This window comes from Pyricularia pennisetigena, chromosome 3 (genome assembly GCF_004337985.1).
Source record: "Pyricularia pennisetigena strain Br36 chromosome 3, whole genome shotgun sequence".
Lineage (NCBI taxonomy): Eukaryota > Fungi > Ascomycota > Sordariomycetes > Magnaporthales > Pyriculariaceae > Pyricularia > Pyricularia pennisetigena.
In genome coordinates this window covers 199,119-222,486 of record NC_043742.1, presented here as the reverse complement: position 1 = coordinate 222,486, position 23,368 = coordinate 199,119, and the positions used below count along the sequence as shown (strand labels likewise).

Below are 23,368 nucleotides of genomic sequence, written 5' to 3'. Positions count from 1 at the left end.
CGTTACTTATATTATCGTTTCGATTTCGGGCGGGAATCGTTTTATATTTTATTGGACCGCGTTACGTTTGTGGGCGTATACCGGGTTTTTTTCCATTATTTCGTTCCAAAATCCTGTTATTTAAAGTTGCTGGAAAATAGATATTCCTTCCGGGACCGCCGGTAATATATTTTATAATAATAATTAAAAAATACCGATTATAATTATATTGGGTATTGGGCGTAATATTATCGTTTTTTTTTCCTCGTTAATTTCGTCCTGCTCCCGTTTCGATAACGCGTCGGGGATTATCGAGTATTTCCCTGGTCGGTATTTTAAAACGTAATTAAATTTGGATAAAATCTCGGCCCACCGCATTTGCCGTTCCAACACCACCCTCGGTTTCGTAAAATATTCGAACGTTTTATAATCCGTAAAAATAATGAAAAAAAACGGATATTACGTAATTCCGCCTCCTATATTTGCAAATAATAAACGACCGCGAACAACTCCTTATCGTGGATAATATAATTGCGTTAGGCCGTCGTTAATTTAACGGAATAAAATATTACCGGTTTTTATAACCCGTCCTTCCTTTTTTATACCAATACCCCCCCGATAACTGCGCCGGAATAATCCGTTTTTATTTTCGTTTCCGTTTCGTCGTTCCATTAAGCCAATATTGGCGCCTGTAAAAATGTTTATTTAAATATTTTAAGAACAACGTCCTTTTCGGCGTCCATTTAAACGGTATTCCTTTTTTAATAAATCGAAATAAAAACGCCGTTAAACCCGAATACCCGTTTATAAAATCCCGGTAAAAATTTGCGAATTTTAAGAAACCGCGCAATCCTCGTAATTTCGTCGGGGTTTCCTATTCCCGGATCGCGCGTAATTTTTCCGGATCGGTTTTTACGCCTATATTAATATATATAATAAACCCTATATATTTAACGGAAATAATTGCGAACGCGCTTTTATTTAAATCCAAATTTAAACCCTTTTTTTCAATTTTCCCAGAATATGGTAATTTTCCGCCAATAATCCGTTTTGGAACCGGACGTATAAATTAAAATATCGTCCAAATATATTAATATATAATTATCCAATATATTCCCGAAAACGCCGTTAATATATCGCTGGAACGGGGCCGGGGCGGCCGCGAATCCGAAAAAATATATTAATTATTCGAATAATCCGAGTTTTATGCGAAAAACGATAAAATGTTTATCCATTTCGGCCACGCGTAATTTATGGAAAATTGCGCGCACGTTTATTTTAATAAACCATTTTATTCCGGATAAAAAACGGAATACTTTTTTAATTAATAGTAAAAAATACCGGTCCTATATTATAATAGCGTTTAATATTTTACAATCGACGTATAAACGCCATTTTCCAAAAGTTTTCCGGGTTATTAGGACCGGGGTTACGGTTAACGACGCGTTTATTCGGATCCATTTTTTATCCATTATATCGATTATTTGTCGCCGTAATTCCAGCAATTAATCGCGCGGTATATAATATAACCGGCCTTATAATAACGGCGGGGATTTACCGTCGTTATTTTTTTGGATCCGGATATGGTAATCCAATTCGCCTTTATGCGGGGGTAAAACCGAAATTTTACCGTCGTTAAATAAATTTTCGAAACTTTTTAATTTTACGGGTAACGTCGTCGGGGGCCTTGCGTCGCTTTTATTTACCGCCGACAGGGTTAGGACCCGGGTTATATTTTATAATAAAATAAAACCGAACTCCATTTATTCGTTTGTATTTTATTTATTTTTCGGGCCGCGGCTAGGAATACGTTATTTATAATTACCGTAAATTTCCTGTTTTTCGGACGCAGGGATAGCTCCTGCACGAATAACCCTTTAACGGACTTTATTTTTAACCTTCCCTAATTTGGGTTAAATACCATTTTTCGGTAAATTATCCAAAAAAATCCCAAATATAAATCCTGCGTTAATCCCGGGATTATATAAAAGGATATCGGCGCGGATTAACCGTCGATATTTACGTTGCAATTATTTATTTTTCGTATATCGGTTCGTATTTGTCCCGTTACCGTATTTAACCGGCGGATTTATGGTAAAAAGATTTTTATTACTCCCAATTTTTCGGTATAATCTTTATTTATAACCGCGTAATATTCGTATTTCAAATCCATTTATACAATAATAAATTTCGTTAAATTAATTAAAACCGGGATAAAAAATGGTGGCCCATTTATTACAATTTATATCTTTTTTAACTATTTTTTCCGATCTATATTTATTAACGTATTATAAAATGGTCCGGGTCCGTCGCGTCGGCTTTTTTTGGGTTACAATTGTGGCCCAGGGTTAATTTTTTCCTTTTTTGGGGTCGTTTAATATTGGACGTATAACCGGTGCGAATTGGTAATTTTGGGCATAATAGGAGGCGGACCCGCAACGGAGGTAAACCCTTATTTTACGGCGTCGTTGGAATTTTTAAACGGATATTTATAAGGCCCGATCCTTTTTTTTATTTTTATTTAATCGGTGCTTTTTTCGTTTTTTACCAACGTTATAACGGTTTCGGCCAACTTGTATCGTTAATACGCCCGTTATTATCGTATTTTCTAAATTTATTTATAAAGAATTTGGAAAAAGGGCGTTCCGTTTTTGGCCGAAACGTTTATCCAAATCGATAATTTCCAAATCCTGGGCGATATAACGGTATATGGCGATAAATCCGTGGTAGGAATTGGAAATAATACCTTTTCCTACTAACGGCTCCTTTATCCGGTTAACGACCCGGAAACGCAAATAATTGGCCCGTATTTTATTTAATTATTCAAAACCCCCGGTTGCAGTGAAAAACGTTCGAATTTAATAAGGAAATATACAAACGATTCGCCGTATCGTATTCGGAATATTTTTAATTCGGCGAAAATTTGGGCCTTTTTATAAAAGTCGTCGTACGTACGTCCCAAATATTCGATGAAATCCTCGTAATTATACCCCTTTCCCGTACCCTTTACTTCGTAAAAAAAACGGACGATATTTTGTATTATTATGGTAAAATTAAATTATACGTATTTGAATTGGTCGCGTTAATTCCCGATAAAGTCCGCGTCGCGTATAAATTTACACGAAATAACTTATTTCCAAATTGTAAACGTAACCGGTGCGCCGTCGTATAGTGGGGGATTATGTAAAAATTTCCTTTTAAAACGTTATTTTTGCGCGATCGCGCCTGCGTTTAAAAAATATAATTGTATTTAAACGATACGTTTTTCCAATATCGCGATATTCCCGACCAGGTTTTGGTAAAAGTCGTAAATTTCCCTTCCCGGGCTTGGCCTTGGGTTGGCCATTATTGTATTTAAATTCGAGCGTTAGTAAATATTATAGGGTAAACCAACGGCCTTAAAACCGTGAAGTATTTTTGTTGGTATTATTACTAACGCTGTAGTCTCAGGGCTCATCCCTGAAGCCCAGAGCTCCACAATTAATCCACTTCGCTCCACTTCGTAGCTCAATTGCGGCTTTGCAATGTACCTGTGGGTCCATCCAAAGAACGCTCTGGTTCAGGTTTGAGGACAACTTGTCGATTTTCGCCGTTTATGGCGGTATTTTTGGCCTTTTTTTAACCGAAACTCCTTTATTATTCCACAACCATACATAATATTGAAAAAATAAAATATCGTTGAAAATAGCGTTTAATACCGCTATTAGCAGCGATTCGATTGATTTTTTCATTTATTATAATGGCCGAATTGGATACCACCTGCCCTTAATCCGTTCATGGCGGTACTGCTTTTTCGATTTTTTTTTCGATTTTCGATTTTTTTTAATATTATTTTTGATTTTTGACCAAATTTTATAATTTTTGCACGTGGAAGGTCGTATATGTTTATATATCGTTATACTAATTTTGCTGCATATATTAGATTATATAAGCAGTTAAATAGGCGGATAGGCAAAGTATATACTTTTTTATATATAATTTACAATTGAAACTCGTTTATATTTTTACCAATTTTAACGATAATGAAACCAAAACTTCAGAGATTCGATTACGTATATAGACAGCCGTCCAAGTCCAATCGTACTTATAATATCGGCTTTGAAAACTGTTTAATAAAAACAAATGGCAAATGTGTATTTTATAAATCTTTCTGCTTTATTTAATTAATTTTAAATTATTTTTGTTTTGCAGCAGAATTTTGTGGTTTTTGCACGTGGGGGGTGGCATATATATACTTAATATAATATCACGTTTTTGTACGTAAACCTAATTATATAAGCCCTGAAATATGCGGATAGGTAAGGTATATCCAATTTTATATATATTTTACCATCGAAATGCTTTTACATTTTTACCAATTTTAATGTTAATAAAACCAAAATTTGAGAAAGTGGACTATCTATATAAATAAACGTTAACGTAAAACCCGATTTGCAATACCGGCCCTTTTAATCTTTTTATATAAAAGAATGCTAAATTTGTGTTTTTTTTGTATTTTTTTCTTTATTTAATTGAATACAATTTATAAGAAAAAAACTCATATAGAGTTTATTAACAAATTCAATAAGGGAATATATCAAGTAAAAATATTTTCATTTTACCAATATTTGCGTAGATTATTGAATTTTTTAACAAATTGTTAATTTATTTAAAAATATTAATAAAACTTTTGTTTCAATCAATAATTGCATGCACTTTGCAGTATTAGGTCTAGTAGGGTATAAGGATTGTAAACTAAATTAAAATGAGTATTGCATACCATTATTTAAAACAAAAATTAAATATAATAAAGAATTACTGATTTTATTTCATATTTTAATATCTTTCCAAATACAGTGGCTACACAGACGCGGCCGGCATTCAAATACTCAGCAAACTCCAATAAATTTAACGCAAATTACTATATATTTTTATAATTTTTATTTATTCTTTTATACGAATATTTAATTGCATACTATGGGTACACTATTTTCTTTTGCCATTATAATGCGAATATATTGTATTTACCCGCTACAAACGGCAAAATACCACAAATTATCCTTATATTAATAAAATAATTATAAGTAATATCGTAATATTAAATATATTATTAATAATACCGTTATAAACGGCGAAATGCGATAAATTATCGTTGGTGGTACCGCCATGAACGGCGAAATGCGACAAGATGTCCTCAGACTAGAACGAGCGCGATCCTTTCGGCCAATGTAATTGGTCGAAAAGCCATGTGGCTGAAAGGTACATGGAGCGTTCGGTCCCCACTGCGAAGCAGGGGGGTCTAGTCTGAGCACTGAGACTAGCCTTAGGCACGAATCCATAATAAAAACCTATATTATTTCCAAATATTGCAAGAGGGCCTTTTATAAATAGTCCCATTTTTATAAATAGGCTTTTAAACCACTTTACCTTACGCAAGGCTTCCCCTAAAGCATCGGTTTCGGTTTCTGGAATGCTTAAAGTTATAATATTAACTTTTCTGCATTTCCACGCTATAAAACCCCCAAATAAAATATATGAATATCCGTGAATAGATTTTAAATCTTTTTTAACCTCGGCAAAATCGCTATTATTTAAACCCAATAATTTAAAAACTTCAAAACCCCTTATTAAAAAATTAAGTGGTAATTCGGTTCACAATATTTTTTTCCCGTGATAAATAAATAAAAGTTTAATACCCGCTAAATAACGTGATAAGTTTTTAACTGCCGTTAATTGGATTATAATAGTTCTGGTAATAAACGTAAAAACTACTAAACCGTAATACCGATATCCGGGCGCGTTAATCGTATTAAATATATTAAGGTACCGGTAACACGCTGTAATAATTTAACTTCCATCGCACTTACGGGCTTGCCCCCGATATATCTTAACACACCCGGTTGTAAGGGAAAGAATATAGGTTTGCGATTAATTAATCCGAACGTTGCTAATATTTCCTTTATATATCAATTTTAGTGCAACTAAAGTAAGCGTTTAAACCTTTCCTTTATAATTTAAACGCCTTCAAAATAGGCTGTAGGGCCCCTATTTTCCAACGCGTATACCTTATTAAAACGGGTTTTTCAATACTTAACATATTGAAATTTAGGACCTATTAGCAGGCAATCGGCTATAAGGGCAATGATGAAATGTTTCGATTTAACGTTTTATAAAACAGCGGGATTGGAAACTGACGGTTTAAAACCCTTTTTAAAAAGTAAGGTTTTTAGCTTGTTTTGCCATTTTTTTAGGACCTGTTTCAAACCGTATAGCTCCTTTTCCAATTGTATAACTGTTAATAATATGTGTTGCTAACAGGGGATTAGGCATTAGCCGAGGTGCGGCGTGGTACTAAGTGTATTGTAAAAGCCTGTAATTACAGGGCTTCAATGCACTAAATTATTCACTAAAATGGTTCACTAATCTTGGGATTAATAAATTTAATTTATTGGTGGGGGAGATTTTACATTATTTCCCGTACATACTTTCCGACATCGAAATGGGGGTCCGCACCCCGCAAAAAGTTCCAATGCCGCACACGATTTTCCGAAAAATTATTTTGTATACGTTGTTGAAAAAACACCCCTATTTCTATACAAACCATTTCTGGGTTCGCACTAATTTGCTAATTTGGTGAAAATTACAACCCGGTACAGGGTAGCTGATTCGTAAATGCAAGGTGGGTGTAGTCTCAGTGCTTAGACTAGACCCCCCTGCTTCGCACTGGGGACCGAGCGCTCCATATACCTTTTAGCCACATGGCTTTTCGACCAATTATATTGGCCGAAAAGATCGCGCTCGTTCTAGTCTGAGGACATTTTGTCGCATTTCGCCGTTTATGGCGGTACGCCGGTATTACCAACGATAATTTGTCGCATTTCGCCGTTTGTAGCGGGTATATATACATTATATCATAAACAGCTTTTATAAACGCCCTGCGATCGCACGTTGAATGTAATTAGTTGCATTTTTTATGCGCGCAACCAATTGACCAGCGGTATAATTAACACATTGTATTTAAAATATAATAGCAAAACAAACAATAAAACCATATTATGCAATTAAATATTCAAATAAAATATTAAATAAAAGTTATAAAAGTATGAAATTACCTGCGTTAAATTAGTTGGAGCTCAAGGATTCTGGTACCGAAAACCGCGTCCTTATATCTAATTTATTTGGAGATTATTCTAAATATTTATTAAAACTTGTACTTTATTATTATATTTAATTATTGTTTCAAATAACAATATTTGATACCGGTTTAAAACTAGGTATTAATAAGTATAATTCACCGGATATAAAACTACAGAGTGCATGCAATTATCCTTTAAAATCAAGCTTTTATTGATACTTGTATATTATTTATTAATTTGTCGAGAAACTAAATAACTTACGCAAATGACTTTAATATAAAAAGACCCTCTAACGTTCTTATTTGGATATACGCTTATATATAATCGTCATTTAATTTCATTTGTTTAAATTATATTTAATTAAATAAAGCAAAAAATAGAAAAATAGCACAAATGTAACATTTGCCTTTATAAAAAAAGTGATATAAACGGGTATTATAAGTTAGATTCCACGTTGATGTTTTTTAGTACACTTCATTCAATCCCTGAGATTTGAGTTCTATTATTGTATAAACTGGTAAAAATATAAAAGCGTTTCGATTATAAATTATATATAAAACTACATACACTTTCCTATCCGTTTATTTAACGGCTTATATAATTAGATATATATACCAAGTCGGAATGTTATATTAAATATACATTTGTCATCCCCCACGTGCAAGATGCATAAAGTTTGGCCGCAAAATAAAATAATATAAAATCGATTAAATAAAGCAAAAGCTCGATCAAAAATATATATTTAGCATTTTTTTCATATAAGACTTTTGAAAGCGGATATAAGGAATTGGATCTAACGTAAACGCTTGTCTATATACGTCATCCAATCCCTGTAATTCCGGTTTCATTATCGTTAAAATCGGTAAAAATATAAACGAGTTTCGATCGTGAATTACATGTAAAAATGTGTTTACTTTACCTATCCGCTTATTTAACTGCTTATAAAATGCGATATAAACACAAAGATTTGATACAGCGGTAAATATATATGTACGACCCTCCACGTGCAGAAATTATAAAATACGGTTGAAAATTAAAAATAATATAAAAAAAAATCGAAAATCGAAAAGAAATCGAAAAACCAGTACCGCCATAAACGGATTAAGGGCAGGTGGTATCCAATTCGGCCATTATAATAAATGAAAAAATCAATCGAATCGCTGCTAATAGCGGTATTAAACGCTATTTTCAACGATATTTTATTTTTTCAATATTATGCATAATTATGGAATAATAAAGGAGTTTCGGTTAAAAAAAGGCCAAAAATACCGCCATAAACGGCGAAAATCGACAAGTTGTCCTCAAAGCTGAACCAGAGCGTTCTTTGGATGGACCCACAGGTACATTGCAAAGCCGCAATTGAGCCACGAAATGGAGCGAAGTGGATCAATTGTGGAGCTCTGGGCTTTAGGGATGAGCCCTGAGACTAGGGTGGGTGTTAAGCCCACCACAAGGTAAAACCCCACTCGCTAACTTCAAATCGCAACTCCTGCAACACATATGGCGGAAAATCCGACAGCCCCAACAGCCCCACTTCGGCACTATTTATTGTGGCTTATATGCAAATAAAAGTTGACCCATTATATGCTTAATAACCCATATAATTGACACCCCCTTTTTTTTGCTACTACTAATATAAAATCGGAAAAGAAAAATATATAAAAAAAAAACAAAACCCCAAAAAAGAAATGCCTTTTATATCCCAACCCGATTCGAACTCCCGATATAAACCCCCTGGATAATTAAACCCTTTATACCGACCTATAACCCCCGAAATGGACGAACCCCCGAATTGGAAAAAACCCCCAAAATTGTAACAACCGCCGGATTCGAACCCCCGACTTGCATAATATTAACCCACGGAATGAACTATTAAACCAAATAACTAACTTGGCTATTCGTTGGTAATAGTCAAAATTAGGCATATTATATAAGGTATTTCGAATGCGTAAATCGCCCAAAACACGAACTTTTTCAATTTTAATTCAACTTTGGGTATAAAGGCGGTGTAAATTGCTTATGAATTAACCTGTACAAAATGTATTCGGGTAATACGGTCGGTATTAGCCTACCAGAAATCCAATATTTGCAAATAAAGGAAATATAATGGGTAATTAGCGAACGAATTAATTAAATAATGCCTGAAAGTTAAATAGGTAAAAACTAAGCTTTTAGGGGTTTAAACCCTATAAATTTCAAAAAGCCTTGTAAATTGGAAACGTTAAGGGTTTTGTTAGGCTGTTAACGGGTATTTGTTTGGCTTCCAGGTATTTAAGGGTCACTAATCCTTTTGTAATTAATTCCCGTACGTAATGAAAATTTTAAAAAACATATATTTAATACGTTAATGGTGCGTAAGGTTATATGCGATAACTATAAAGCTTTTACCATTTCCAAATATTGCTATAAAGCCTTCTATAGGTAGTCCAATTTTTATCAAAAGGCTTTTAAGCCAATATATTTTACGCAAAACTTCTGTTAAAACATTGGTTTCGGGTTTTGAAATGTTTAAAATTATAATAATAACCTTTTTGCACTTCCACGTTATAAGGCCCCCAAATAGGGTATACAAATATCCGTAAATGGATTTTAAATCTTCCCTTACCCCGGTAAAATCGCTATTATTAAAACCCAGTAATTTAAAACCTTTTAAACCCTTTATTAAAGAATTGGGTGGTAATTCGGCTTTAAATATTTTATTCCTGTAATAAATAAATAAAGATTCAATACCCGTTAAATACCGTAATAGGTTTTAATTACCGTTGAGTGGATTGTAATAGTTTTTATTAAAAAACGTGAAAACCATCAAACCGCAAAACCGATATCCGTACGCGTTAATAGCACTAAATATATAAAATACCGATAATACGCTATAATAGTTTAAGTTTCAGCGCATTTACGGGTTTACCCCCGTTATATTTTAGTATACCCGGTTGCAAAGGAATAAATATAAATTTGCAATCAATTAATCCGAACGTTGCTAATATTTTTTTTATATATTGACTTTAATGTAGCCAAAATAGGCCTTTAAACTGATCCTTTATAATTTGAACGCCTAAAAAATAGGCTGCAGGGCCCCTGTCTTCCAACGCGTATAACCTATTAAAACGGGCTTTTAAATCCTCAATATATTGCAATCTAGGACCTATCAATAGGCAACCGTTTACAAAAATAACGATAAAATGTTTGCATTTAACGTTATAAAAAACAACGGGATTAGAAATTAATGTTTTAAAACCTTTTTTAAAAAAGTAGGGTTTTGAGTTTGTTTTGCCATTTGTTTGGACCCTGTTTCAAACCGTATGACGCTTTTTCCAACTGTATAACCTGCAATCTTTTCGGATTATAACCCATTTCCCCTAGAAGTTTAACGGTGGTAGGGTTAGAAATCTTGGCCCATTCGTTAAAACCGTTTAAAATTTGCAAATATCTATTTACGTCGGTAAAATCACTATTTAAAAACGCACCGATAAAATCGATTTGTCTTATTTCCCAATTTTATATATCAGTTATAGCTAAAAATATACGCCAAATAGGTGGTATACAAATGTTACCAAAAGCTTCGATATAATTCAGGCCTTCGATTTGTAAAAAACCTTTCACAACAAACCTAGCTTTGTATTTTATATGTTTATTATTTTCATTTTTTTTCAATTTAAATACCGGCCGAATAAAAACGAGTTTACGGCCTGTAAGCATTTTAATTCTAAGGATAAAACGGAAGGCTTTCACAGTAACGATTTGGTCGAATTTAAACGTTAAAATAACAAACCATTCAATATTTTCAGGGCTATGTAAGGCCTATTGGTAACTATTTGGTTCACCGTCTTTAATGGGCTTTTTCTTTATTTTCTTTTTGGCTTAAAAATAAAAATAATACACGTAATTTATATTTATTAAATTTGGGGTTTCGAATGGCGAATTTAAATCTATATTCTGTATTTTAGGTGCTGAAAACACCGGAACCTACGCTGTTTTAGGTATTGGATTAGGTACCGCTACCGTTATAGGCTTTGGGGGGCGAATAATAGGTTATATAGGCCTGGCGGGCACTGTATTTTCAGGGTTTAAATGCCCTATAACGGGTGGTAATTGCCCTGTAATAGGTGGTAAATACCCTGTCTTTTCAGGGTTTTTTAGGGGATAATCTTCCGCTGGAACGCTGTAAATTTTATTTTCAAATTCAGAATTAAAATCCCCCTTTAAATTTGTATTTTACGCCTTCAAAATCTGTAACGTTTCCCTTAAAATAGCCTAATTTTCAACGGGTATACCTTTTATAATTTTTACGGTAAAGGTTTTATATACGGCCCGTTTAACGGGTGCGTAAACCAACGTTATAAAATTTGATAAATGGGTTAAAAGTTTCACCGTTTCGGTGCGGGGAACCAATTTATTAAATTTTTGGCGTTTTTCCAGCGGTATAATAACCTGCCATACAGTATTAATTACCCGGAAATGCCCTCAATTGGGCTTATACGGTAATCCAGGTTAAAATTCGGAATATAATTCCTCGTCAAATATTAAAACCCTATTGATTACCGCTGTACGGTTCATTAAATTAATCACGGCAAATAATAAATAATATTATAAATATAATAGTAAACCCGCCGTTATAATAGTGAATCGAAATTTCTCTAAAATATCCTTAACGGACCGTTCCATTAATCCGTTTTGGCCGTGGTTATAGGGATTCGAAATGCTGAAATTAATACCTTTGTTTATAAACCAACTTCAAAAATTTATATTAATTTCGTACCCCTCATTGAAATGAAAATTTAGGGGGCAACGCCCGTACGTAGCTTTTAAAACCCTAGAAGAACCTTTAATAACCACTAAAACCATAGGTCCGGTTTAATTTTGTAATAGGATCGACCACCGAAATGTGAAAATGGCTAGCGCAGGGCTCATTATATTAACTACCCTGCATTATCTTATAGCGGCTAGCATGGGCTAATCTTATTAGTCACCCTGCATCGAATAAATAAATAAATAACAAATAAAACGTATACGCGTTTATACACACAAAGCTTTATATATCACGTCTTTGTTCATAGTTTCGACAACAAAATAAATACGTCATATTTAATCTAGCTTAGTGGTATAATGCACGTACCATAATCTATATCATATATACGTTGAAGTGCGTGGGTTCGAATCCCGTTGTGGTCGCAGATTTTCTGTGCATGCATAAGCACAATAGGCCGATAGGCTTAATGGGCCGTTAGGCTTAATAGGTCGGCAGGTCAGTCACATAAATAAGGCCAAATCATGTGACGTGACCCCGCATTCCGGACATCCGGATCGAAGATCTGCACCTACGGATTAGAACACGTAATTCACAACTTAGCCTTAGATTTATTACCTTCATACCTTCATCGATTTAACGATTCAACGAATCGATTGTGCAACAATAATATATTATCTCTATTACCCGCTAGCAGACGGTTATCTGCCATTTCAACGTTCCATCAGCCTTGTACGTGATCCACCTTTCCCCGCGTTCAAGATTAAGCTTATTCTATCTCGTAACCTCCTCACATTTAGGCCTGCAATTTAGCGGTCAGAACTTCGTTTAAATTGGTTTTAAACCCCTTAATTATTGGAACCAGGCCTGGAAAGCGCGATATAGGGCTATCTTCCATTATAGGGTAACCTAAGTTATAATTGCAATTTGCTAATTTATAGCTATAATCAACTAATCTTATCGCCTAAGGGTAAATACCCTATTTTAGGATTTGCTATACCGTTTGCCTTCTAACGGTTAAAGGCTTATAGGGCTTATTGCTATTTTAGTGGTCGAAGTCCACTAAAGTACAGGGTTGGAATCCCTAAAATCCGCAATTAGTGGGTGCCCTGGTATTTATACCAATCCAGGTGCACGTAACGAATTCAATTCGCCAGGTGGGTGCAGGGTAGCGTGCGGATATCGTGCAGGGTAACGAGCCAATTAACTTAATTCCGCTAATGGGTTTATAGGCTGTTGTAAACCCTACTAAACGCACTAGAAAAAATTTAATGGGCTATTGGCGAACGAACACAGGGGTTTTTGGCCCTAACTCGCTAGCGTAAACCCTATTCAAATTTTCAACCAATTACAATGGCGTACACGATCCATAAAAACCACACCAAAAATTTTGGATTTGCAATGCAAGCGATCGTTACAGTATTTGAAAAGGCCTAAGTCGTAGTCTCAGGGCTCATCCCTGAAGCCCAGAGCTCCACAATTGAGCGTGGCTCAATTGCGGCTTTGCAATGTACCTGTGGGTCCATCCAAAGAACACTCTGGTTCAGGTCTGAGGACAACTTGTCGATTTTCGCCGTTTATGGCGGTATTTTTGGCCTTTTTTCGACCGACACTCCTTTATTATTCCACAATTACGCAAAATATTGAAAAAAGAAAATATCGTTAAAGATAGCGTTTATTACCGCTATTAGCAGCGATTGGATTTATTTTATTATTTATTATAACGGCCGAATTGGATACCACCTGCGCTTAATCCGTTCATGGCGGTACTGGTTTTTCGACTTTTTTTAATATTATTTTTAATTTTCAACCAAATTTTATACTTTTTGCACATGGAGGGTGGTATATATATATATCGCTATTGGGGATTTTGGTGCATACACCAGATTATATAAGCAGTTAAATAAGCGGATAGGCAAAATATATACTTTTTTATATATAATTTACAATCGAAACTCGTTTATATTTTTACCAGTTTTAACGATAATGAAACCAAAATTTTAAAAATTCGATTACGTATATAAACAAACGTCCAGGTTTTATCCCACCCATAATATCGGTTTTAACAACCTTTTGATAAAAAGAAATTTGAAATGTGTATTTTATAAATCTTTTTGCTTTATTTAATTAATTTTATATTATTTTTGTTTTGCAGCCAGATTTTGTGGTTTTTGCACCNNGGGGGGTGACATATATATATTTAATATAATGCTACATTTTGGTACGTATATCTAATTCTATAAGCCGTTAAATATGCGGATAGGTAAAGAGTATCCAATTTTATATATATTTTATAATCGAAATGCTTGTACATTTTTACCAATTTTAATATTAATAAAACCAAGGTTTGAAGAAATGGATAATGTATATAAATAAACGTCAACGTAAAACCCGATCTACAATACCGGCCCTTTTTATTTTTTTATATAAAAAAATGCTAAATTTGTAATATTCTAATATTTATTGCTATATTTAATTTAATAAAATTTATAAAAAAAAAGTAAAATAAAATTCTTCAATAAATTAATAAAACCATGCCTGAATTAAACTTTTTTTCAATCTTACCAACATTTGCGTAAATTATTCAGGTTTTTAACAAAATGTTAATTAATATACAAATATCAATAATACTTTTGTTTGAATCGATAATTGCATGCACTTTGCAATATTAGGTCTGCTAAGCTATAAATACTGTAACTAAAATTAGAATTAATATTATATACTATTATTCAAAATAGAAATTAAATATAATAAAAAATTACACACTTTACTTAATATTTTAATATGTTTTCAAATACAGTGGTCACAAAAACGAGGCCGGCAGTCAAATAATCAGCAAACTCCAATAAATCTAACGCAGCTTACTATATATTTTTATAATTTTTATTTATTTTTTTATACGAATATTTATTTGCATACTATGGGTACACTATTTTCTTTTGCCATTATAATGCGAATATATTATATATACCCGCTACAAACGGCAAAATACCACAAATTATCCTTATATTCATAGAATAATTATAAACGATATAGTAATATTAAATATATTATTAATAATACGATTATAAACGGCGAAATGCGACAAATTATCGTTGGTGGTACCGCCGTAAACGGCGAAATGCGACAAAATGTCCTCAAACTAGAACGAGCGCGATCTTTTCGGCCAATGTAATTGGTCGAAAAGCCATATGGCTAAAAAGTACATAGAGCGTTCGGTCCCCACTGCGAAGCAGCGGGGTCTAGTCTAAGCACTGAGACTAACAAAATGTCCTCAGACTAGAACGAGCGCGATCTTTTCGGCCAATGTAATTGGTCGAAAAGCCATGTGGCTGAAAGGTACATGGAGCGCTCGGTCCCCACTGCGGAGCAGGGGGGTCTAGTCTGAGCACTGAGACTACCTAAGTCGAACGTTAATTTTTAACGATCCCCATTGTAAATACAGGGGGTAAGGTGCCGAATTAGCGCCTAAAACCAACATTTTCGCACAAAAACAGCAACATTTCCGTTAATATACGTGCCATAAAAATGCGATAATAATTAAAATAAAGCTCAAATTTCAGGCTTTCCAGCGATGCAAAATGCATTTTAGTGCAAAAACTAAAACCTTTCCTGGTTTATAATTTGTTAATAATGTGGGTTGCTAACAGGGGTTTAAATAATAACTTTGGCGCGGCGTGATATTAATTACGTTGTAAAAGCCTGTAATTACAGGGTTTAAATGCATTAAATTATTTATTAATTTTTGAAATTAATAGATTTAATTTATTGGTGGTGGAAATTTGGCTTTATTTCCCTTATATATTTTCCGATATCGAAATGGGGGTCCGTACCCCGCAAAACGTTTCGGTGTTATACACGATTTTCCGAAAAATTATTTTATATGCGTTGTTGAAAAAACACCCTTATTTCCATACAAACCATTTCTAAGTTCGCATTCATTTGTTAATTTGGTGAAAATATCAACCAGCTATAGGGTAGCTGATTCGTAAATGCAGGGTGGGTGTTAAACCCGGTATAAGGTAAACGCCATTCGCTGACATTTTAAATCGCAATTCCTGCAACACATAAAATATAACGGAAAATCTGACAGCCCCATTTCGGCACTATTCAATCTGGTTTATCTACAAGTCAAAGTGGACCCATTACATGCTAAATAACGCATATAATTAACAATAGTTGGGTAAAGACTCCATATAAGTGATTATAATTATTTTGGGGTAATTACGGTTAAAGTTGATGACTTTTTTTTGGCAATAATCGTGATTATTTCCTCCCGGTAATCGGGTTAGGGTTCCTTATTTTATCGTTACGTGACCCTATGTGTCCTAAACCTTGCTCGTGTCTCGAAGTTCCAGCTGATTCCCGCCTGGGTTCCGACACTCCTCTTCTGCCCAATAGTGTCGGTTGTAATCCTGGTCGTAACACCCAAAGTCTAACAGCTATATACGTACTGCCACTTCGGTTAAACTTATCCAATTATATATACCTGCCGGAGTGTCTTCGACGTCGACATTTACATGATTCATTAGAGTAATTAGAGTCATGTGAGGGCTGTTTCCAGTGCCAGCTTTTATATGTGTGAAGGACGTTTGGGTGACGAAGATAAATATCAACATTCTGCGAAACACGGTGGTAATACATCACTGCCACTTGGTTTTACCACATACGTCCCCTTGTATGTTCGACGGGATCACCTGTTGGTTTACTTTGTGGTTGATCGTCACACTTGAATATGTATCGAGCAAATTAAATTAATACGAAATTTGGCAGGGTTACATGTGGAGCCTAGCGAAGTTATAACACTCGGGAGAGCGACGTTACCTACAATCTAGGGATGTTACGCGTAAACCTACGCCCCACGGAAAGCCGCCATCATTCCTACGGTATTTATACCTGGCAGGGGGAGCCGCGAAGCCGAAAGGGAAGTGGCGCGTATTCGGCGAATGTCTAATGCTGCAAGTAGGGGATAAGAAAAAGGGACTGGAAAGTTTGAACAGCGACCCAGAACCACCGAAAGAACGCCCCTACTGACCATGTTTCAAAAGGCGTCACATTTGAGACAAAGCAGCTATTTATAAACTGTCGAAAACCATCACTTTGGCCGTGGATACCTTTGTATGCTAGCAATCTTCTGCGCTTGATATACTCAATTTGCTGTAGTTATTTCCACAAGCTGCTTGGAGCCCCTATTCATTTGTCTCCCACTTGACGGATGCGCACATTGGGTGTCCTTGCGACCCCGGAAAGGATCTGCGAATCTCAACGGCGAACAGGTTCATCTACTCAGAAACGCTTTCTGGGATAACCCGAAAAAGTTTCATTACATCAAGGAGTGCACAAGTCAGATCATTTCTCCACTATACTGGGGAAATGAAAGGTTAATCATTAGCCCCTTACTGGGAGGTTGAATCGCCGGTAGCCCGCCAGCGTATAAAGAAAGTAGTAATTCTCAACTGCTTAGTGAGTGCTTTCATCTCCTTGCTGAACCAGCTCAGAAAACTCCATCCCTTTCCATTGAACACTTACTTGCTTACCTATACGGCATTCCACTTCTTTTCCCTTCGCGACCATGCAGTTCTCTACCATCCTGTCCCTCGTGTACCTCGGCGCAGGCACAGCAGTCCTGGCCGCTGGTGTCCCGACAATCCTAGCACGAGGAGCTATCCCATACTGCTCGTCCTCCGCCTTCTGTTCCTCCACTGAGGCTTGCGAAAGTAAAGTAAGCTATCTTCCTCTCATCATCTCAGGGCAGATATAAAACGCAGCGCGGCAATTGCGACATGAAAGCTAACAAAATTTAGTGCGGAGGAGCTGCGAAAACCACTGGCTGCGGCAGTAAGTGCGTCTGCGTCTGCGCCGATGGAAGCCAACATTCTTGATTGAATTCAAACTTCGGTCCTATCGATTTGGAGGCGTGGGATTTAGAAGGAGTCATAAACAACGATGTACATGAACCTGTCCTCAATGGCGTCTTTGGACAGTAGATCCTGCTGTCGGAACCTGAGAAACTTGGAATATAAGAGTGAATTAAAACAGTTTTGGAACAATTTTCAAAACAGCGAAACGTATCACCACCAAGACTTTTTACCCCATCTGTCGGGCCTTGTAGCAAGCCTGAGCGCGATCAAATAAAACTGTTTCCGATGTATAATTAGCACACATGTGACGTGTCGACACTGGCGCGAGGATTTTGTAGTCTCAGGGCTCATCCTAGAACGAACGCTCCGCAGTTGATCCACTTCGTTCGCTTCGCCCCACTTCGTGACTCAATTGCGGCGTTGGTCGTACCTGTGGGTCAGGTCCACCCAACGATCGCGTTCGTTCTACAGTGGGTGATCCAGAAGTGGACATGCCCCTGAAGTGGACACCATCCCGAAGAACGGCCATGAAAACAACGAATATGCAATTGATTGTTTTTCCGTATTAATTCGCAAAAAGCCCCTTTATATTTTAATCCAAAAATGAAACCGTAAATCCCTGGTCCTAATCCTGATTTCGGCGTTATTACCGGATTTTAACCTTAATAACCGCCTTTTTCTAATCCAGGCCGTAAACCGTTTCCTATATACCGGCCTGCTTATTAAAAAAATCTTGAGTTTCGCGGAGCACGCTTTTTTTTAAAATAAATTTCAAAATTTGAATTTTTTCATTTGACCGTTTATTTTCGGAAGTGAAATTCGCGATTTAAGCAACCTAATAATTTATAATTGGGATACCTTTTATATAAAGCTAGCCAAATTTTTTCGGTATTCGCCTAACTGGCCTATTATTTGTATAACCTGTTTTTTAATATTTTAGGAGGTTTTTAGGGTCCCGAAAATAACGTTGGCCATATTTTAATCCGAATTACGGTTAAAAATCGTTAGCTGGGTAATTTTTAGGTTAGGATTTACTATTGGATCCGGAATTAATATTTAAAGGGGTATTGCCGGCCGAATCCCGGTTTTACGGAAGCCGGAAATCACGTTGCGAACCGATAAACCGGTTGCAAAGGCGTTTTAATAAACGGTAAAAAACCGGTTTCGTTATTTAAACGTAATAATATCTAACGACGCAAAGGATTTTATATATTACCGGTAATAGGTTTTAATAGGGTTGAAAACAGGAATATTTGACGGTTAAATAAAATATAAGCTGCAAACAGGTAAATGTTCGAGGAAAACCCTGTTTTGAAACGTTTTAAATTTGAATTAAGTTGATTAATGCGTTAAAAACTGATCCAATATGAATACCCGCTATTTAATACTAATATCTGGTTTCGTTTTAGGCAAAAAAAACCTGTTTCAACCATTTGAAGGCGATTTCAAAGTTAGACCAGCCCGTGGGAGTCAAATCGTACGCTTAATCCTTAATATTAGGTGGAAATTATTGCGTTGATAAAATATTGCTGTTAACAATAGGGGTTGCTAACAGGGGTTTAGGCATTAGCCTAAATGCGGCGTGGTGCTAGTTGCGCTGTAAAGGTCTGTAATTACAGGGCTGAAATGCACTAAATTGTTCACTAAAATGGTTCACTAATTTTGGGATTAATAATTTGGATTCATTGGTGGGGGAGACTTTGTTTTATCTCCCTTATATATTTTCCGACATCGAAATAAAGGTCCGCACCCCTGAAAGCGCTCCAGTGCCGCACACGATTTTCCGAAAAATTATTTTATATACGTTGTTAAAAAAATACCCTTATTTCCATATAAACCATTTCTGGATTCGCATCATTTGCTAATTTGGTAAATATTTCAACCCAATATGGGTAATTAATTCGTACATGCAGGGTGGGTGTTAAACCCGGTACAGGGTAAGCCCCATTTTGAAACCTTTAAATCGCAATTCCTGCAATATAAAATATAATCGAAAATCCGACAACCCCGATAACCCCATTTTGGCACTATTTATTATGGTGTATATACAAATAAAAATGCACCCATTATATGCTAAATAACGCACATAATTAACACCCCCTCTCTTTTGCTATTACTTACATAACATTAGAAAAGAAAAGTATATAAAAATACAACCTTAAAAAGAAATCCCCTTTATATCCCAACCCGACTCGAACTCCAAATTTAAACCCCGTGGATAATTAAACCCTTTATACCGACCTATAACCCCAAAAATGGACGAACCCCCGAATTGGAAAAAACCCCCCAAAATTGTAATAACCCCCGGATTTAAACCCCCGATTTGGATAATATTAACCCACAGAATTGACTATTGAACCAGGTAGCTAATCTGGCTATTCGTTGGTAATAGTCCAAATTAAATATATTATACAGGGTGTTTGAAAAACGTAAATCGCCCAAAATGCGAACTATTTCAATTCCGGTTCAACATTGGGTATAAGGTCGGTATAAATTACTCATTAATTAACCTATGCAGGATGGATTCAGGTAATTCGGACGGAATTGGGCTAACAAAGATCTAATATTTGCAAACAAAGGAAATTCAATAATAGGTTATAATTAGCTAAGGAACTAATTATATGCCTTATAAATAAATAGGTAAAAACTAAACTTTTAGAAATTTAAACCCCATAAATTTTAAAAACACCTTGTGAATTGGAAACGTTAGGGTTTGGTTAAGCCATTAACGGGTATTTATTTGGATTCCAGGTGCTTTAGGGGCATGAATCCTTTTACAATTAATTCCCGTACGTAATAACATTTTAATAACGTATATTTAATACGTTAATGGTGCGTAAAGTTATATACGTTAATGATAAAATTTATATTATTTCCAAATATTGCAACAAAGCCTTTTATAGGGAATCTAATTTTCATAAATAGGTTTTTAAACCACTGTACTTTACGCAAAGCCTCCGTGAAAGCATTGGTTTGGGCTTTTGGAATATTTAAAACTATACTATCAACCTTTTTGCATTTGCACGTTATAAAGCCCCCGAATAAAGTATATAAATATCCGTGAATGGATTTTAAATCTTCCCTAGCCCCGGTAAAATCGCTATTATTAAAACCCAGTGATTTAAACCCTATAAAACCCCCTATTAGGGAATTAGTTGGTAGTTCAGCTTTAAATACTTCATTTCCGTATCAAATAAATAAGGATTTAACACCCGCTAAATAACCTAATAGATTTTAAATTGCCGTTAAATGCATTATGATAGTTTTTTTTTTAAAAAACGTGGAAGCGAAGAAACCTCCAAACCGCCATTCGGGCGCGTTAATAACATTAAAAACATAAAGGTACCAATAATGCGCTGTAATACTTTAATTTCTAACGCATTTACGGGTTTACCCACGCTATATTTTAGCACACCCGGTTATAAGTGAGCAAATATAAGTTTGCAATTGACTGATCCAAACGTTATTAATATTTCTTTTATATATTGATTTTAATGGAGCCAAAGTAGGCGTTTAAGCCTATCCTTTAGAATTTAAACGCTTAAAAAATAAGTTACAGGGCCCCTGTTTTCCAACGCGTATACCTTATTAAAACGGGTTTTTAAATCCTAAATACATTGAATTTAGGACCTATTAGCAGGTAATCGTCTACAAAAGTAACGATAAAATATTTGGACTTAACGTTATAAAAAACAACGGGATTAGAAATTAATGGTTTAAAACCTTTTTTAAAAAAGTAGGGTTTTGAGTTTGTTTTGCCATTTTTTGGACCCTATTTCAAACCGTATAACGCTTTTTCCAACTGTATAACCTGCAGTTTTTTCGGATTATAACCCATTTCCCCTAGAAGTTTAACGGTGGTAGGGTTACAAATCTTGGCCCATTCGTTAAAGCCGTTTAAAATTTGCAAATATATAATTACGTCGCTAAAGTCACTATTTAAAAACGCACCGATAAAATCGATTTATTTTATTTCCCAATTTTGTGTATTAGCTATAGCTAAAAATATACGCCAGGTAAATGGTATATAAATGCTAGCAAAAGTTTCGATATAATTTGGGCCTTCGACCTGCAAAAAACCCCTAACAACAAGCTTAGGTTTATATTCTATAAATCTATTGTTTCTATCTTTTTTTATTTTAAATACCGGCCGGGTAGAAAGGAGTTTATGGCTTATACGTACTTTAATTTTAGAGATAAAACGGAAAGCTTTTGCAGCAACGGGTTGGTCGAATTTGTGAACATGGCTAGCGCAGGGCTAATTATATTAGCTACCCTGCATTATTTTATAACGGCTAGCACGGGCTAATTTCATTAGTCACCCTGCATCGAATAAATAAATAAATAACAAATAAAACGTATACGCGTTTATACACACAAAGCTTTATATATCACGTCTTTGTTCATAGTTTCAACAACAAAACAAATACGTCATATTTAATCTAGCTTAGTGGTATAATGCACGTACCATAATCTATATCATATATACGTTGAAGTGCGTGGGTTCGAATCCCGTTGTGGTCGCAGATTTTCTGTGCATGCATAAGCACAATAGGCCGTTAGGCTCAATGGGCCGTTAGGCTCAATAGGTCGGCAGGTCAGTCACATGAATAAGGCCAAATCATGTGACGTGACCCCGCATTCCGGACATCCGGATCGAAGATCTGCACCTACGGATTCGAACACGTAATTCACAACTTAGCCTTAGATTTATCACCTTCATAACCTTCATCGATTCAACGATTCAACGATTCAACGAATCGATTGTGCAACAATATATTATCTCTATTACCCGCTAGCAGGCGGTTATCTGCCATTTTAACGTTCCATCAGCCATATACGTGATCCACTTTTCCCCGCGTTTAAGATTAAGCTTATTCTATCTCGTAACCTCCTCACAGAATTTAAAGGCTAAAGCAGTTTAATATTTAGCATTTTCAGGGCTATTTAGGGCCTGTTGGTAGCTATTTGGTTCACCGTTTTCAGTGGACTTTTTTTTATTTTTTTGGTTTGAAAACAAAGTCAATGTACGTAATTTATATCCATTAGATCTGGATTTTCGAACTGCGAATTTAATTCCATATTTTGTATTTTAGGTGCTTAAAATACCGGAATTTCCGTTGTTTTAGGTACTGGATTAGGTACCGCTACCGTTATAGGCTTAGGTGGGTGAACAGTAGGTTGTACAGGCCCGGCGGGCACTGGATTTCCAGGGTTTAAATACCCTGTATTTTAGGGTGTTTTAGGGGATAATTATCCGCTGGAACGCTATTGATCTCGTTTTCAGGTTTAGAAATAAAATCCCCCTTTAAATTTGTATTTTCCCCCATTGAAATTTGTAGCGTTTCCCCTGGAACAGCCAAATTTTCAGCGGTTATACCCTTTATAATTTTTACGGTAAATGTTTTATATATGGCCCGTTTAACGGGTGCGTAAACCAACGTTGTAAAATTTGATAAATGGGTTAAAAATTTTACCGTTTCGGTGCGGGGAGCCAATTTATTAGATTTTTGGCGTTTTTCCAGCGGTATAATAATCTGGCATATAGTATCAATAACCCGGAAATGCTTTAAATTGGGTTTGTGCGGTAATCCAGGCTGGAATTCGGGATAAAATTCCTCGTAAAGTGTTAAATCCCTATTAATTACCGCTGTACTTTTAATTAA

At 35.4% G+C, this 23,368-nt stretch overlaps 1 protein-coding gene across 1 annotated transcript; it reads left to right on the top strand.

Annotated features, from left to right (window-relative positions):
• Positions 1-17,413: 17,413 nt before the first annotated feature.
• Positions 17,414-17,723, top strand: PpBr36_02196 (uncharacterized protein; the record flags this gene model as incomplete). Its single annotated transcript, XM_029889378.1, has 2 exons — positions 17,414-17,563; positions 17,646-17,723. The coding sequence occupies 2 exons, from the start codon at positions 17,414-17,416 to the stop codon at positions 17,721-17,723; spliced, it is 228 nt and encodes a 75-aa protein (XP_029753976.1).
• Positions 17,724-23,368: the final 5,645 nt, after the last annotated feature.